Source organism: Ascaphus truei, chromosome 1 (genome assembly GCF_040206685.1).
Source record: "Ascaphus truei isolate aAscTru1 chromosome 1, aAscTru1.hap1, whole genome shotgun sequence".
Classification (NCBI taxonomy): Eukaryota; Metazoa; Chordata; class Amphibia; order Anura; family Ascaphidae; genus Ascaphus; species Ascaphus truei.
In genome coordinates this window covers 553,028,958-553,048,558 of record NC_134483.1, presented here as the reverse complement: position 1 = coordinate 553,048,558, position 19,601 = coordinate 553,028,958, and the positions used below count along the sequence as shown (strand labels likewise).

The 19,601-nt window shown below is 48.6% G+C and overlaps 1 protein-coding gene across 1 annotated transcript in view; it reads right to left on the bottom strand.

The window, feature by feature from the left end:
• Positions 1–19,123, bottom strand: part of M1AP (meiosis 1 associated protein) — a 141,076-nt gene extending 121,953 nt beyond the window's left edge. Inside the window, exon 1 of the mRNA XM_075571739.1 lies at positions 18,709–19,123. Within this exon, the coding sequence (XP_075427854.1) occupies positions 18,709–19,123 (415 nt within the window). The remainder of the gene's footprint in view (positions 1–18,708) is intronic.
• Positions 19,124–19,601: the final 478 nt, after the last annotated feature.

Here is a 19,601-nt window from a genome sequence, read left to right as displayed (position 1 = left end):
GTAAGGAAACCCAGTGAGGTTATAAATCCCAGCGCAGCATACACCTGTGCAGGGAAACCCCAGTGAGGGATATAAATCCCAGCGCAGCATACACCTGTGTAGGGAAACCCAGTGAGGGATATAAATCCCAGCGCAGCATACACCTGTGTAGGGAAACCCAGTGAGGTTATAAATCCCAGCGCAGCATACACCTGTGTAGGGAAACCCAGTGAGGTTATAAATCCCAGCGCAGCATACACCTGTGTAGGGAAACCCAGTGAGGTTATAAATCCCAGCGCAGCATACACCTGTGTAAGGAAACCCAGTGAGGTTATAAATCCCAGGGCAGCATACACCTGTGCAGGGAAACCCAGTGAGGTTATAAATCCCAGCGCAGCATACACTTGTGTAGGGAAAACCAGTGAGGGTTTTAAATCCCAGCGCAGCATACACCTGTGTAGGGAAACCCAGTGAAAGATATAAATCCCAGCGCAGCATACACCTGTGTAGTGAAACCCAGTGAGGGATATAAATCCCAGGGCAGCATACACCTGTGCAGGGAAACCCAGTGAGGGTTATAAATCCAAGCGCAGCATACACCTGTGTAGAGAAACCCAGTGAGGGATATAAATCCCAGCGCAGCATACACCTGTGTAGGGAAACCCAGTGAGGGATATAAATCCCAGCGCAGCATACACCTGTGTAGGGAAACCCAGTGAGGTTTATAAATCCCAGCGTAGCATACACCTGTGCAGGGAAACCCAGTGAGGGTTATAAATCCCAGCGCAGCATACACCTGTGTAGGGAAACCCAGTGAGGGATATAAATCCCAGCGCAGCATACACCTGTGCAGGGAAACCCAGTGAGGGTTATAAATCCCAGCGCAGCATACACCTGTGTAGGGAAACCCAGTGAGGTTTATAAATCCCAGCGCAGCATACACCTGTGCAGGGAAACCCAGTGAGGGTTATAAATCCCAGCGCAGCATACACCTGTGTAGGGAAACCCAGTGAGGGTTATAAATCCCAGCGCAGCATACACCTGTGTAAGGAAACCCAGTGAGGGATATAAATCCCAGCGCAGCATACACCTGTGTAGGGAAACCCAGTGAGGTTATAAATCCCAGCGCAGCATACACCTGTGTAGGGAAACCCAGTGAGGGTTATAAATCCCAGCGCAGCATACACCTGTGCAGGGAAAACCAGTGAGGGATATAAATCCCAGCGCAGCATACACCTGTGTAGGGAAACCCAGTGAGGGATATAAATCCCAGCGCAGCATACACCTGTGTAAGGAAACCCAGTGCGGGTTATAAATCCCAGCGCAGCATACACCTGTGTAGAGAAACCCAGTGAGGGATATAAATCCCAGCGCAGCATACACCTGTGTAGGGAAATCCAGTGAGGTTATAAATCCCAGCGCAGCATACACCTGTGTAGGGAAACCCAGTGAGGGTTATAAATCCCAGCGCAGCATACACCTGTGTAGGGAAACCCAGTGAGGGTTATAAATCCCAGCGCAGCATACACCTGTGCAGGGAAACCCAGTGAGGGTTATAAGTCCCAGCGCAGCATACACCTGTGTAGGGAAACCCAGTGAGGGTTAAAAATCCCAGCGCAGCATACACCTGTGTAAGGAAACCCAGTGAGGGTTATAAATCCCAGCGCAGCATACACCTGTGCAGGGAAACCCCAGTGAGGGATATAAATCCCAGCGCAGCATAAACCTGTGTAAGGAAACCCAGTGAGGGTTATAAATCCCAGCGCAGCATACACCTGTGCAGGGAAACCCAGTCAGGGATATAAATCCCAGCGCAGCATACACCTGTGCAGGGAAACCCAGTCAGGGATATAAATCCCAGCGCAGCATACACCTGTGCAGGGAAACCCAGTGAGGGTTATAAGTCCCAGCGCAGCATACACCTGTGTAGGGAAACCGAGTGAGGTTATAAATCCCAGCGCAGCATACACCTGTGTAGGGAAACCCAGTGAGGTTTATAAATCCCAGCGCAGCATACACCTGTGCAGGGAAACCCAGTGAGGGTTATAAATCCCAGCGCAGCATACACCTGTGTAAGGAAACCCAATGAGGGTTATAAATCCCAGCGCAGCATACACCTGTGTAAGGAAACCCAGTGAGGGATATAAATCCCAGCGCAGCATACACCTGTGTAGGGAAACCCAGTGAGGTTATAAATCCCAGCGCAGCATACACCTGTGTAGGGAAACCCAGTGAGGGTTATAAATCCCAGCGCAGCATACACCTGTGCAGGGAAAACCAGTGAGGGATATAAATCCCAGCGCAGCATACACCTGTGCAGGGAAACCCAGTCAGGGATATAAATCCCAGCGCAGCATACACCTGTGTAGGGAAACCCAGTGAGGTTTATAAATCCCAGCGCAGCATACACCTGTGCAGGGAAACCCAGTGAGGGTTATAAATCCCAGCGCAGCATACACCTGTGTAAGGAAACCCAGTGAGGGTTATAAATCCCAGCGCAGCATACACCTGTGTAAGGAAACCCAGTGAGGGATATAAATCCCAGCGCAGCATACACCTGTGTAGGGAAACCCAGTGAGGTTATAAATCCCAGCGCAGCATACACCTGTGTAGGGAAACCCAGTGAGGGTTATAAATCCCAGCGCAGCATACACCTATGCAGGGAAAACCAGTGAGGGATATAAATCCCAGCGCAGCATACACCTGTGTAGGGAAACCCAGTGAGGGTTATAAATCCCAGCGCAGCATACACCTGTGCAGGGAAAACCAGTGAGGGATATAAATCCCAGCGCAGCATAGACCTGTGTAGGGAAACCCAGTGAGGGATATAAATCCCAGCGCAGCATACACCTTTGTAAGGAAACCCAGTGCGGTTTATAAATCCCAGCGCAGCATACACCTGTGTAGAGAAACCCAGTGAGGGTTATAAATCCCAGCGCAGCATACACCTGTGTAGGGAAATCCAGTGAGGGTTATAAATCCCAGCGCAGCATAAACCTGTGTAAGGAAACCCAGTGAGGGTTATAAATCCCAGCGCAGCATACACCTGTGTAGAGAAACCCAGTGAGGGATATAAATCCCAGCGCAGCATACACCTGTGTAGGGAGACCCAGTGAGGGTTATAAATCCCAGCGCAGCATACACCTGTGCAGGGAAACCCAGTGAGGGTTATAAGTCCCAGCGCAGCATACACCTGTGTAGGGAAACCCAGTGAGGGTTAAAAATCCCAGCGCAGCATACACCTGTGTAAGGAAACCCAGTGAGGGTTATAAATCCCAGCGCAGCATACACCTGTGCAGGGAAACCCCAGTGAGGGATATAAATCCCAGCGCAGCATAAACCTGTGTAAGGAAACCCAGTGAGGGTTATAAATCCCAGCGCAGCATACACCTGTGCAGGGAAACCCAGTCAAGGATATAAATCCCAGCGCAGCATACACCTGTGCAGGGAAACCCAGTCAGGGATATAAATCCCAGCGCAGCATACACCTGTGCAGGGAAACCCAGTGAGGGTTATAAGTCCCAGCGCAGCATACACCTGTGTAGAGAAACCCAGTGAGGGTTATAAATCCCAGCGCAGCATAAACCTGTGTAGAGAAACCCAGTGAGGGTTATAAATCCCAGCGCAGCATAAACCTGTGTAAGGAAACCCAGTGAGGGTTATAAATCCCAGCGCAGCATACACCTGTGTAGAGAAACCCAGTGAGGGATATAAATCCCAGCGCAGCATACACCTGTGTAGGGAGACCCAGTGAGGGTTATAAATCCCAGCGCAGCATACACCTGTGCAGGGAAACCCAGTGAGGGTTATAAGTCCCAGCGCAGCATACACCTGTGTAGGGAAACCCAGTGAGGGTTAAAAATCCCAGCGCAGCATACACCTGTGTAAGGAAACCCAGTGAGGGTTATAAATCCCAGCGCAGCATACACCTGTGCAGGGAAACCCCAGTGAGGGATATAAATCCCAGCGCAGCATAAACCTGTGTAAGGAAACCCAGTGAGGGTTATAAATCCCAGCGCAGCATACACCTGTGCAGGGAAACCCAGTCAAGGATATAAATCCCAGCGCAGCATACACCTGTGCAGGGAAACCCAGTCAGGGATATAAATCCCAGCGCAGCATACACCTGTGCAGGGAAACCCAGTGAGGGTTATAAGTCCCAGCGCAGCATACACCTGTGTAGGGAAACCGAGTGAGGTTATAAATCCCAGCGCAGCATACACCTGTGCAGGGAAACCCAGTGAGGGTTATAAAGCCCAGCACAGCATACACCTGTGTAGGGAAACCCAGTGAGGGATATAAATTCCAGCGCAGCATATACCTGTGTAGGGAAACCCAGTGAGGGTTATAAATCCCAGCGGAGCATACACCTGTGTAGGGAAACCCAGTGAGGGTTATAAATCCCAGTGCAGCATACACCTGTGTAAGGAAACCCAGTGAGGGTTATAAATCCCAGCGCAGCATACACCTGTGTAGGAAAACCTAATGAGGTTATAAATCCCAGCACAGCATACACCTGTGTAGGAAAACCTAATGAGGTTATAAATCCCAGCGCAGCATACACCTGTGCAGGGAAACCCAGTGAGGGTTATAAATCCCAGCGCAGCATACACCTGTGTAGGGAATCCCAGTGAGGGATATAAATCCCAGCACAGCATACACCTGTGCAGGGAAACCCAGTGAGGGTTATAAATCCCAGTGCAGCATACACCTGTGTAGGGAAACCCAGTGAGGGATATAAATCCCAGCGCAGCATACACCTGTGTAAGGAAACCCCAGTGAGGGTTATAAATCCAAGCGCAGCATACACCTGTGTAGGGAAACCCAGTGAGGGTTATAAATCCCAGCGCAGCATACACCTGTGTAGGGAAACCCAGTGAGGGTTATAAATCCCAGCGCAGCATACACCTGTGCAGGGAAACCCAGTGAGAGTTATAAATCCCAGCGCTGCATACACCTGTGCAGGGAAACCCAGTGAGGTTATAAATCCCAGCGCAGCATACACCTGTGTAGGGAAACCCAGTGAGGGATATAAATCCCAGCGCAGCATACACCTGTGTAAGGAACCCCAGTGAGGGATATAAATCCCAGCGCAGCATACACCTGTGCAGGGAAACACAGTGAGGGATATAAAACCCAGCGCAGCATACACCTGTGCAGGGAAACACAGTGAGGGATATAAATCCCAGCGCAGCATACACCTGTGCAGGGAAACACAGTGAGGGATATAAATCCCAGCGCAGCATACACCTGTGTAAGGAAACCCCAGTGAGGGTTATAAATCCCAGCGCAGCATACACCTGTGTAGGGAAACCCAGTGAGGGATATAAATCCCAGCACAGCATACACCTGTGTAAGGAACCCCAGTGAGGGATATAAATCCCAGCGCAGCATACACCTGTGCAGGGAAACCCAGTGAGGGATATAAATTCCAGTGCAGCATACACCTGTGTAAGGAAACCCCAGTGAGGGTTATAAATCCCAGCGCAGCATACACCTGTGTAGGGAAACCCAGTGAGAGTTATAAATTCCAGCGCTGCATACACCTGTGTAGGGAAACCCAGTGAGGGTTATAAATCCCAGTGCAGCATACACCTGTGTAGGGAAACCCAGTGAGGGATATAAATCCCAGCGCAGCATACACCTGTGTAAGGAAACTCAGTGAGGGTTATAAATCCCAGCGCAGCATACACCTGTGCAGGGAAACCCAGTGAGGGATATAAATCCCAGCGCAGCATACACCTGTGTAGGGAAACCCAGTGAGGTTATTAATCCCAAAGCAGCATACACCTGTGTAGGGAAACCCAGTGAGAGTTATAAATTCCAGCGCAGCATACACCTGTGTAGGGAAACCCAGTGAGGTTATAAATCACAGCACAGCTTACACCTGTTTAGGGTAACCCAGTGAGGGTTATAAATCCCAGCGCAGCATACACCTGTGTAGGGAAACCCAGTGAGAGTTATAAATTCCAGCGCTGCATACACCTGTGTAGGGAAACCCAGTGAGGGTTATAAATCCCAGCGCTGCATACACCTGTGTAAGGAAACTCAGTGAGGGTTATAAATCCCAGCGCAGCATACACCTGTGCAGGGAAACCCAGTGAGGGATATAAATCCCAGCGCAGCATACACCTGTGTAAGGAAACCCAGTGAGGGTTATAAGTCCCAGCGCAGCATACACCTGTGTAGGGAAACCCAGTGAGGTTATTAATCCCAGAGCAGCATACACCTGTGTAGGGAAACCCAGTGAGGGATATAATTCCCAGCGCAGCATACACCTGTGTAGGGAAACCCAGTGAGGTTATAAATCCCAGCGCAGCATACACCTGTGTAAGGAAACCCAGTGAGGTTATAAATCCCAGCGCCGCATACACCTGTGTAGGGAAACCCAGTGAGGGTTATAAATCCCAGCGCAGCATACACCTGTGTAAGGAAACCCAGTGAGGGATATAAATCCCAGCGCAGCATACACCTGTGTAGGGAAACCCAGTGAGGGATATAAATCCCAGTGCAGCATACACCTGTGTAGGGAAACCCAGTGAGGTTATAAATCCCAGTGCAGCATACACCTGTGTAGGGAAACCCAGTGAGGGTTATAAATCCCAGCGCAGCATACACCTGTGTAAGGAAACCCAGTGAGGGTTATAAATCCCAGCGCAGCATACACCTGTGTAGGGAAACCCAGTGAGGTTATAAATCCCAGCGCAGCATACACCTTTGCAGGGAAACACAGTGAGAGATATAAATCCCAGCGCAGCATACACCTGTGTAGGGAAACCCAGTGAGGTTATAAATCCCAGCGCAGCATACACCTGTGTAGGGAAACCCAGTGAGGGTTATAAATCCCAGCGCAGCATACACCTGTGCAGGGAAACCCAGTGAGGGTTATAAGTCCCAGCGCAGCATACACCTGTGTAGGGAAACCCAGTGAGGGTTAAAAATCCCAGCGCAGCATACACCTGTGTAAGGAAACCCAGTGAGGGTTATAAATCCCAGCGCAGCATACACCTGTGCAGGGAAACCCCAGTGAGGGATATAAATCCCAGCGCAGCATAAACCTGTGTAAGGAAACCCAGTGAGGGTTATAAATCCCAGCGCAGCATACACCTGTGCAGGGAAACCCAGTCAAGGATATAAATCCCAGCGCAGCATACACCTGTGCAGGGAAACCCAGTCAGGGATATAAATCCCAGCGCAGCATACACCTGTGCAGGGAAACCCAGTGAGGGTTATAAGTCCCAGCGCAGCATACACCTGTGTAGGGAAACCGAGTGAGGTTATAAATCCCAGCGCAGCATACACCTGTGCAGGGAAACCCAGTGAGGGTTATAAAGCCCAGCACAGCATACACCTGTGTAGCGAAACCCAGTGAGGGATATAAATTCCAGCGCAGCATATACCTGTGTAGGGAAACCCAGTGAGGGTTATAAATCCCAGCGGAGCATACACCAGTGTAGGGAAACCCAGTGAGGGTTATAAATCCCAGTGCAGCATACACCTGTGTAAGGAAACCCAGTGAGGGTTATAAATCCCAGCGCAGCATACACCTGTGTAGGAAAACCTAATGAGGTTATAAATCCCAGCACAGCATACACCTGTGTAGGAAAACCTAATGAGGTTATAAATCCCAGCGCAGCATACACCTGTGCAGGGAAACCCAGTGAGGGTTATAAATCCCAGCGCAGCATACACCTGTGTAGGGAATCCCAGTGAGGGATATAAATCCCAGCACAGCATACACCTGTGCAGGGAAACCCAGTGAGGGTTATAAATTCCAGTGCAGCATACACCTGTGTAAGGAAACCCCAGTGAGGGTTATAAATCCCAGCGCAGCATACACCTGTGTAGGGAAACCCAGTGAGAGTTATAAATTCCAGCGCTGCATACACCTGTGTAGGGAAACCCAGTGAGGGTTATAAATCCCAGTGCAGCATACACCTGTGTAGGGAAACCCAGTGAGGGATATAAATCCCAGCGCAGCATACACCTGTGTAAGGAAACTCAGTGAGGGTTATAAATCCCAGCGCAGCATACACCTGTGCAGGGAAACCCAGTGAGGGATATAAATCCCAGCGCAGCATACACCTGTGTAGGGAAACCCAGTGAGGTTATTAATCCCAAAGCAGCATACACCTGTGTAGGGAAACCCAGTGAGGTTATAAATCACAGCACAGCTTACACCTGTTTAGGGTAACCCAGTGAGGGTTATAAATCCCAGCGCAGCATACACCTGTGTAGGGAAACCCAGTGAGAGTTATAAATTCCAGCGCTGCATACACCTGTGTAGGGAAACCCAGTGAGGGTTATAAATCCCAGCGCTGCATACACCTGTGTAAGGAAACTCAGTGAGGGTTATAAATCCCAGCGCAGCATACACCTGTGCAGGGAAACCCAGTGAGGGATATAAATCCCAGCGCAGCATACACCTGTGTAAGGAAACCCAGTGAGGGTTATAAGTCCCAGCGCAGCATACACCTGTGTAGGGAAACCCAGTGAGGTTATTAATCCCAGAGCAGCATACACCTGTGTAGGGAAACCCAGTGAGGGATATAATTCCCAGCGCAGCATACACCTGTGTAGGGAAACCCAGTGAGGTTATAAATCCCAGCGCAGCATACACCTGTGTAAGGAAACCCAGTGAGGTTATAAATCCCAGCGCCGCATACACCTGTGTAGGGAAACCCAGTGAGGGTTATAAATCCCAGCGCAGCATACACCTGTGTAAGGAAACCCAGTGAGGGATATAAATCCCAGCGCAGCATACACCTGTGTAGGGAAACCCAGTGAGGGATATAAATCCCAGTGCAGCATACACCTGTGTAGGGAAACCCAGTGAGGTTATAAATCCCAGCGCAGCATACACCTGTGTAAGGAAACCCAGTGAGGGTTATAAATCCCAGCGCAGCATACACCTGTGTAGGGAAACCCAGTGAGGTTATAAATCCCAGCGCAGCATACACCTGTGCAGGGAAACACAGTGAGAGATATAAATCCCAGCGCAGCATACACCTGTGTAGGGAAACCCAGTGAGGTTATAAATCCCAGCGCAGCATACACCTGTGTAGGGAAACCCAGTGAGGGATATAAATCCCAGCGCAGCATACACCTGTGTAAGGAAACCCAGTGAGGGTTATAAATCCCAGCGCAGCAAACACCTGTTTAAGGAAACCCAGTGAGGTTATAAATCCCAGCGCAGCATACACCTGTGTAGGGAAACCCAGTGAGGTTATAAATCCCAGCGCAGCATACACCTGTGCAGGGAAACACAGTGAGATATATAAATCCCAGCGCAGCATACACCTGTGTAGGGAAACCCAGTGAGGTTATAAATCCCAGCGCAGCATACACCTGTGTAGGGAAACCCAGTGAGGGATATAAATCCCAGCGCAGCATACACCTGTGTAAGGAAACCCAGTGAGGGTTATAAATCCCAGCGCAGCAAACACCTGTTTAAGGAAACCCAGTGAGGTTATAAATCCCAGCGCAGCATACACCTGTGTAGGGAAACACAGTGAGGTTATAAATCCCAGCGCAGCATACACCTGTGTAGGGAAACCCAGTGAGGGTTATAAATCCCAGCGCAGCATACACCTGTGTAGGGAAACCCAGTGAGGGTTATAAATCCCAGTGCAGCATACACCTGTGTAGGGAAACCCCAGTGAGGGTTATAAATCCCAGCGCAGCATACACCTGTGTAGGGAAACCCCAGTGAGGGTTATAAATCCCAGCGCAGCATACACCTGTGTAGGGAAACCCCAGTGAGGGTTATAAATCCCAGCGCAGCATACACCTGTGTAGGGAAACTCCAGTGAGGGTTATAAATCCCAGCGCAGCATACACCTGTGTAGGGAAACCCAGTGAGGTTATAAATCCCAGCACAGCTTACACCTGTGTAGGGTAACCCAGTGAGGGTTATAAATCCCAGCGCAGCATACACCTGTGTAGGGAAACCCAGTGAGGGTTATAAATCCCAGTGCAGCATACACCTGTGTAGGGAAACCCCAGTGAGGTTTATAAATCCCAGCGCAGCATACACCTGTGTAGGGAAACCCCAGTGAGGGTTATAAATCCCAGTGCAGCATACACCTGTGTAGGGAAACCCAGTGAGGTTATAAATCCCAGCACAGCATACACCTGTGCAGGGAAACCCAGTGAGGGTATAAATCCCAGCGCAGAATACAACTGTGTAGGGAAACCCAGTGAGGGTTATACATCCCAGCGCAGCATACACCTGTGCAGGGAAACCCAGTGAGGGTTATAAATCCCAGCGCAGCATACACCTGTGTAAGGAAACCCAGTGAGGGATATAAATCCCAGCGCAGCATACACCTGTGTAGGGAAATCCAGTGAGGGTTATAAATCCCAGTGCAGCATACACCTGTGTAGGGAAACCCAGTGAGGGTTATAAATCCCAGCGCAGCATACACCTGTGTAGGAAAACCCAGTGAGGGTTATAAATCCCAGCGCAGCATACACCTGTGTAAGGAAACCCAGTGAGGTTATAAATCCCAGCGCAGCATACACCTGTGTAAGGAAACCCAGTGAGGGATATAAATCCCAGCGCAGCATACACCTGTGCAGGGAAACCCAGTGAGGGATATAAATCCCAGCGCAGCATACACCTGTGTAAGGAAACCCAGTGAGGTTATAAATCCCATCGCAGCATACACCTGTGCAGGGTAACCCAGTGAGGGTTATAAATCCCAGCGCAGCATAAACCTGTGTAAGGAAACCCAGTGAGGTTATAAATCCCAGCGCAGCATACACCTGTGCAGGGAAACCCAGTGAGGGATATAAATCCCAGCGCAGCATAAACCTGTGCAGAGAAACCCAGTGAGGTTATAAATCCCATCGCAGCATACACCTGTGTAGGGAAACCCAGTGAGGGATATAAATCCCAGCGCAGCATACACCTGTGTAAGGAAACCCAGTGAGGGTTATAAATCCCAGCGCAGCATACACCTGTGTAGGGAAACCCAGTGAGGGTTATAAATCCCAGCGCAGCATACACCTGTGTAGGGAAACCCAGTGAGGGTTATAAATCCCAGCGCAGCATACACCTGTGTAAGGAAACCCAGTGAGGGTTATAAATCCCAGCGCAGCATACACCTGTGTAGGGAAACCCAGTGAGGGTTATAAATCCCAGCGCAGCATACACCTGTGTAGGGAAATCCAGTGAGGGTTATAAATCCCAGTGCAGCATACACCTGTGTAGGGAAACCCAGTGAGGGTTATAAATCCCAGCGCAGCATACACCTGTGTAGGAAAACCCAGTGAGGGTTATAAATCCCAGCGCAGCATACACCTGTGTAAGGAAACCCAGTGAGGTTATAAATCCCAGCGCAGCATACACCTGTGTAAGGAAACCCAGTGAGGGATATAAATCCCAGCGCAGCATACACCTGTGCAGGGAAACCCAGTGAGGGATATAAATCCCAGCGCAGCATACACCTGTGTAAGGAAACCCAGTGAGGTTATAAATCCCATCGCAGCATACACCTGTGCAGGGTAACCCAGTGAGGGTTATAAATCCCAGCGCAGCATAAACCTGTGTAAGGAAACCCAGTGAGGTTATAAATCCCAGCGCAGCATACACCTGTGCAGGGAAACCCAGTGAGGGATATAAATCCCAGCGCAGCATAAACCTGTGCAGAGAAACCCAGTGAGGTTATAAATCCCATCGCAGCATACACCTGTGTAGGGAAACCCAGTGAGGGATATAAATCCCAGCGCAGCATACACCTGTGTAAGGAAACCCAGTGAGGGTTATAAATCCCAGCGCAGCATACACCTGTGTAGGGAAACCCAGTGAGGGTTATAAATCCCAGCGCAGCATACACCTGTGTAGGGAAACCCAGTGAGGGTTATAAATCCCAGCGCAGCATACACCTGTGTAAGGAAACCCAGTGAGGGTTATAAATCCCAGCGCAGCATACACCTGTGTAGGGAAACCCAGTGAGGGTTATAAATCCCAGCGCAGCATACACCTGTGTAGGGAAACCCAGTGAGGTTATAAATCCCAGTGCAGCATACACCTGTGTAAGGAAACCCAGTGAGGGTTATAAATCCCAGCGCAGCATACACCTGTGTAAGGAAACCCAGTGAGGGTTATAAATCCCAGCGCAGCATACACCTATACAACAATGATTACACAGTACATGAATAACAGGGGGAAGGGTATAATGATTACACAGTACATGTATAACAGGGGGTAGGGTATAATGATTACACAGTACATGAATAACAGGGGGTAGGTATAATGATTACACAGTACATGTATAAAAGGGGGTAGGGTATAATGGTTACACAGTACATGAATAACAGGGGGTAGGGTATAATGATTACACAGTACATTTATAACAGGGGGTAGGGTATAATGATGACACAGCACATGTATAACAGGGAGTAGGGTATAATGATTACACAGTACATGTATAACAGGGGGTAGGGTATAATGATTACACAGTACATGTATAACAGGGGGTAGGGTATAATGATTACACAGTACATGTATAACAGGGGGTAGGGTATAATGATTACACAGCACATGTATAACAGGGGGTAGGGTATAATGATTACACAGTACATGAATAACAGGGGTAGGGTATAATGATTACACAGTACATGTATAACAGGGGTTAGGGTATAATGATTACACGGTACATGTATAACAGGGGGTAGGGTATAATGATTACACAGTACATTATAACAGGGGGTAGGTTATAATGATTACACAGTACATGAATAACAGGGGGTAGGGTATAATGATTACACAGTACATGTATAACGGGGTAGGGTATAATGATTACACAGTACATGTGTAACGGGGGTAGGGTATAATGATTACACAGTACATGAATAACAGGGGGTAGGGTATAATGATTACACAGAACAAGAATAACAGGGGGTAAGGGTATAATGATTACACAGTACATGTATAACAGGTGGTAGGGTATAATGATTACACAGTACATGAATAACAGGGGGTAGGTATAATGATTACACAGTACATGTATAACAGGGGGTAGGTATAATGATTACACAGTACATGTATAACAGGGGGTAGGGTATAATGATTACACAGTACATGTATAACAGGGGGTAGGGTATAATGATTACACAGTACATGAATAACAGGGGGTAGGGTATAATGATTACATAGTACATGAATAACAGGGGGTAGGGTATAATGATTACACAGTACATGTATAACAAGGGTTAGGTATAATGATTACACAGTACATGTATAACGGGGTAGGTATAATGATTACACAGTACATGAATAACAGGGGGTAGGGTATAATGATTACACAGTGCATGAATAACAGGGGGTAGGGTATAATGATTACACAGTACATGTATAACAGGGGGTAGGTATAATGATTACACAGTACATGAATAACAGGGGGTAGGGTATAATGATTACACAGTACATGTATAACAGGGGGTAGGGTATAATGATTACACAGTACATGTATAACAGGGGGTAGGGTATAATGATTACACAGTGCATGAATAACAGGGGGTAGGGTATAATGATTACACAGTACATGTATAACAGGGGGTAGGGTATAATGATTACACAGTACATGTATAACAGGGGGTAGGGTATAATGATTACACAGTACATGAATAACAGGGGGTAGGGTATAATGATTACACAGTACATGTATAACAGGGGGTAGGGTATAATGATGACACAGTACATGTATAACAGGGGGTAGGTATAATGATTACACAGTACATGTATAACAGGGGGTAGGGTATAATGATTACACAGTACATGTATAACAGGGGGTAGGGTATAATGATTACACAGTACATGTATAACAGGGGGTAGGGTATAATGATTACACAGTACATGAATAACAGGGGGTAGGGTATAATGATTACACAGTACATGTATAACAGGGGGTAGGTATAATGATTACACAGTACATGAATAACAGGGGGTAGGGTATAATGATTACACAGTACATGTATAACGGGGTAGGTATAATGATTACACAGTACATGAATAACGGGGGGTAGGGTATAATGATTACACAGTACATGAATAACAGGGGGTAGGGTATAATGATTACACAGTAAATGTATAACAGGGGGTAGGTATAATGATTACACAGTACATGAATAACAGGGGGTAGGTATAATGATTACACAGTACATGAATAACGGGGGGTAGGGTATAATGATTACACAGTACATGAATAACAGGGGGTAGGGTATAATGATTACACAGTAAATGTATAACAGGGGGTAGGTATAATGATTACACAGTACATGAATAACAGGGGGTAGGGTATAATGATTACACAGTACATGAATAACAGGGGGTAGGATATAATGATTACACAGTACATGTATAACAGGGGGTAGGGTATAATGATTACACAGTACATGAATAACTGGGGTAGGGTATAATGATTACACAGTAAATGAATAACAGGGGGTAGGGTATAATGATTACACAGTACATGAATAACAGGGAGTAGGGTATAATGATTACACAGTACATGAATAACAGGGGGTAGGGTATAATGATTACACAGTAAATGAATAACAGGGGGTAGGGTATAATGATTACACAGTGCATGAATAACGGGGTAGGGTATAATGATTACACAGTACATGAATAACAGGGGGTAGGGTCTAATGATTACACAGTACATGAATAACAGGGGGTAGGGTATAATGATTACACAGTAAATGAATAACAGGGGGTAGGGTATAATGATTACACAGTACATGAATAACAGGGGGTAGGGTATAATGATTACACAGTAAATGAATAACAGGGGGTAGGGTATAATGATTACACAGTGCATGAATAACGGGGTAGGGTATAATGATTACACAGTACATGAATAACAGGGGGTAGGGTCTAATGATTACACAGTACATGAATAACAGGGGGTAGGGTATAATGATTTCACAGTACATGAATAACAGGGGGTAGGGTATAATGATTACACAGTACATGAATAACAGGGGGTAGGTATAATGATTACACAGTACATGTATAACAGGGGGTAGGGTATAATGATTACACAGTACATATGTAACGGGTTTTCTGGACTAGCCTGACCCACCCAATCTCATATTGGCCCCTGTGGTCTAACCAGTGCCCATTACAGTGTGATGTCTGGTGGTGCACCTGTTGGCAACAGGACTCCTGAGTCTCCCGCATGATGTTGTGTTGGGGATTGCCAACCCAGACAGGCAGCTGAGGTAGTGTGCTTGAGTCCTACCTAGATCCAGTGCAGCGCCTCCACCTCATCAGGATCCCGGCGTCCGCCTGGGGATGAATCTATAGGGTATAATGATTACACAGTACATGAATAACAGGGGGTAGGGTATAATGATTACACAGTACATGTATAACAGGGGGTAGGGTATAATGATTACACAGTACATGAATAACAGGGGGTAGGGTATAATGATTACACAGTACATGTATAACAGGGGGTAGGTATAATGATTACACAGTACATGAATAACAGGGGGTAGGGTATAATGATTACACAGTACATGTATAACGGGGTAGGTATAATGATTACACAGTACATGAATAACAGGGGGTAGGTATAATGATTACACAGTACATGTATAACAGGGGGTAGGGTATAATGATTACACAGTACATGAATAACAGGGGGTAGGGTATAATGATTACACAGTACATGAATAACAGGGGGTAGGGTATAATGATTACACAGTACATGTATAACGGGGTAGGTATAATGATTACACAGTACATGAATAACAGGGGGTAGGTATAATGATTACACAGTACATGTATAACAGGGGGTAGGGTATAATGATTACACAGTACATGAATAACAGGGGGTAGGGTATAATGATTACACAGTACATGAATAACAGGGGGTAGGTATAATGATTACACAGTACATGTATAACGGGGTAGGTATAATGATTACACAGTACATGAATAACAGGGGGTAGGGTATAATGATTACACAGTACATGAATAACAGGGGGTAGGATATAATGATTACACAGTACATGTATAACAGGGGGTAGGGTATAATGATTACACAGTACATGAATAACAGGGGTAGGGTATAATGATTACACAGTAAATGAATAACAGGGGGTAGGGTATAATGATTACACAGTACATGAATAACAGGGGGTAGGGTCTAATGATTACACAGTACATGAATAACAGGGGGTAGGGTATAATGATTACACAGTACATGAATAACAGGGGGTAGGGTATAATGATTACACAGTACATGAATAACAGGGGGTAGGGTATAATGATTACACAGTACATGAATAACAGGGGGTAGGTATAATGATTACACAGTACATGTATAACAGGGGGTAGGGTATAATGATTACACAGTACATGTGTAACGGGTTTTCTGGACTAGCCTGACCCACCCAATCTCATATTGGCCCCTGTGGTCTAACCAGTCCCCATTACAGTGTGATGTCTGGTGGTGCACCTGTTGGCAACAGGACTCCTGAGTCTCCCGCATGATGTTGTGTTGGGGATTGCCAACCCAGACAGGCAGCTGAGGTAGTGTGCTTGAGTCCTACCTAGATCCAGTGCAGCGCCTCCACCTCATCAGGATCCCGGCGTCCTCCTGGGGATGAATCTGATGAGGAACTCCTCTGTGGTGCTTCTCTCTGTGCAATGACTCCACACTTACACACGAGAGTATATTTCAACAGGGTCATCTTTATTAGTACGGTGGGCAGCTGCCCTCCACAATGGGTGAATTTAGCCCTCCATTGTTCACCGTACTTCCCTTTGAAAGGTATTATCCTCCTAATGTAGGGATTCCCTATCCCCGCAGGTATATCTCCCCTGTGACCAGGTCCCTGGTCACCGTTCCATACACTGTCCTTCCATCAACTTCTTAACTCCTCTTTAACTCCGCAAACCCACTCTCTCTACTACCTAACTTTTGATCAGTGCTGTGCCTTATGTATCCTCTGGGGGCTGACACAACTCTGACATCACTAACCGTGGAGTCAGAGCCTGTGACCACTCCCATCCATACATAGGGCACCTCACCAGGGTGTGAGGGCAAACCTCCATGATTACTGCTGGCATGCCCATAACTTACCAGGCCTTACTGTCAGCAGGAGAGATGACTGCAGCCATTTTACAGCATGGCTACATTCTCCCCCTGGTGAATCCCACCGAACCCGGCTGGGACCTAAATTTGAAATACCTTTCCCCAGGAAGCACTGTAAAATGGAACATACACATTATTAGCGTAACATCAGATTATGAAACAAATCACATTACATCGCGCCAAGCACGCCCTGACCAGCAGCCACGAACTCGCGCAATGCTACCCAGTACCTCCTAATAATAGTGCCGGGGATCGGGTTTCTTAACCTCCCGACCCCCCATGTCCAGTACAGTCACGCTGTAACAGCGCGGCAAACCCCTCTCAGGCCGGTACATCACCTTGTGCTTATAAACACTTCACCCGATACTCCATACCCTTATGAGGTGTTCTATCCGTTCCTCCGCCTTACTACCAGTAATGGCACCCCCCTTATTGACCATGTACTCCTCTATGGTCTCCCTTAACCATTGGTCCCTGTTATCCTCAATCACCTGCACGAGGGGTTCTGGGACGTACGGGTACTCCAATCCATGGGAGTATTTATATTTTGCGGTGATGGCCCTTTCAGCTCGACTACACCTTGTTAAATTGGCGTTCCCCGCTCTCCCTGGTAATATCCAGGACAAGGGCTCATCTGGGTACACAGGGTCTGATAGCATCTCAGGACCCATTGGTTCAATCTCGTTCCGGCCTATTAGGAACCACCTGAACTGTAGCTCTTTCTTTCTCTCGGCGGGCGTGAACTCCCCCTTAGCCCACCAGTAATCCACCACATCGTCTTTTTCTAATAGGAACCGCGTGCAGTCCATCCACCCCACATATCCCTCAAATAAGGGCGCCCACCAACGGGTCTCCCTAGGCCTCTCGGGCCCAGACTCTAGAGAGTCTCCCTCATCGGTACCCCCCCAAGAGCATACCCCAGAGGTCCCCGCGGAACGGGGTCTGGACCACCTTTAGTGTTTCGGTGCCTCCTCAGACTGTACATCAGCCTCTTCAGGCACCCATCGAGATTTTGACACTTGTCCCAATTGCCCTCCACCCCTTGAACCACCCTCAGAGGCAAAGCTGCCTAGTCTCTCCCCAGTCCGGTTCTCACCAACCCCCAAGGACCCTTCCGACACCCCCAAGCTGGACGAGGATCCCCGGGAACAGGTGACTGGGGCTGGGGCATTATCTAAGGCGTGGGGTTGGGCATAGGGGTAGGCGGTTGGCAGCCGCGGGGTTCCGACCCGCTCTCCGTTATTGGATTGTCCCGTACCACTGAGCGATGATACCGCCGGCTGCGTCTCACCCTCCTCGGTCTGTCACTTGCCCCTGGTCTTTTTAGTCGATCGGGGACCACTGCCCGATCGCTGATGCGTTGGTGATTTCCTTCCAGTTGCTCCGCTGCCTCCGCTGGAACCGATGTCATCACCGGATGTGGAGGTGCCGCCATCTTGGGATGGACCCCCATGCGGGATCTCTTCCTCCACGAGGATATCCGGAAGTCCGCCTGCGCCCACGTGCGCCGTCCTGGCCTGGCATGGCCTCACCTCCTCTAGCGGTGGCACCGGAGCCTGGCAAGAACAGGGACTATTCTTACCAGTCCGCAGGGTGGGCGTGGATCGCCCGTTGCCACTGGACCCGCCGACCCCGGGGACGGATGGGCTCCGCCTCTCCGGTCTCCGCTCCACCGGTGACACTCGACTCCTCCCGCTGTCACTCCCGGAAAGTGGTCTTTTTACTCCATTTCCTCCGCAGGACACCGCCACCGTCCAAACCAGAGTACTAGAGAGTTCTTTGGGTCCCTCGTCTGAGGAATCCACGTTAAGGGTACTTGGGGTCGCCGATCGTGGCGACCGCCTTCTCTTCTCCCGGTCAGTTGCCTGACCGATCGCTCCATGTTCTTCAGACCCCACCGTATAAACCGGCTCCGATCCCCATTCTCCGGGATCTGCACTCTTGGTCCACAGTGCACCGGGGGACTCGGCGGACAGCCTAGCCATATCCCCCGTTGGGTCATTGGTCTGGATTGGCACAAATGTGGGCATAGGCCACAGGTATTGTGTGCCACACTGGGGACAGCGCGCCGCTGTGCCCATGGTGCTGCCGGGCAGTCTGCATTGCAGGCAGAGGCCCACCACCGTCTCCGCGGCCCCTACGCGTATCACCAGTACCCCCCCTGGTACTGCATAGGGCTGGGTAGACACCATTTTGTTCACGTCTGGGGAGCAGGCCATTGTCTTGGTGGGAGCCACTTTCAACACTGGTCTGTTCTGGAAGCTGGTTCCGCGTGAGTGATCAACAGGGGTGGGATTGTCAGCCACTCCTTGGTTCAGCTCCTCCCTTGTCTGAAACAATTGGAATCCGCCCCCAGTATAATAGCGATTATGGGCGGGTCCCACACTGGAATAGGATGTCCTTTAATTGAGGCCGCACCTCTTTCAGTCCTAGAGGGCGCGGTCACAGCTTTTGCGCCCTTATCCCCCACTGGGTGGGGATCTTCCTTTGGCGCCAATCCCAGCCGAT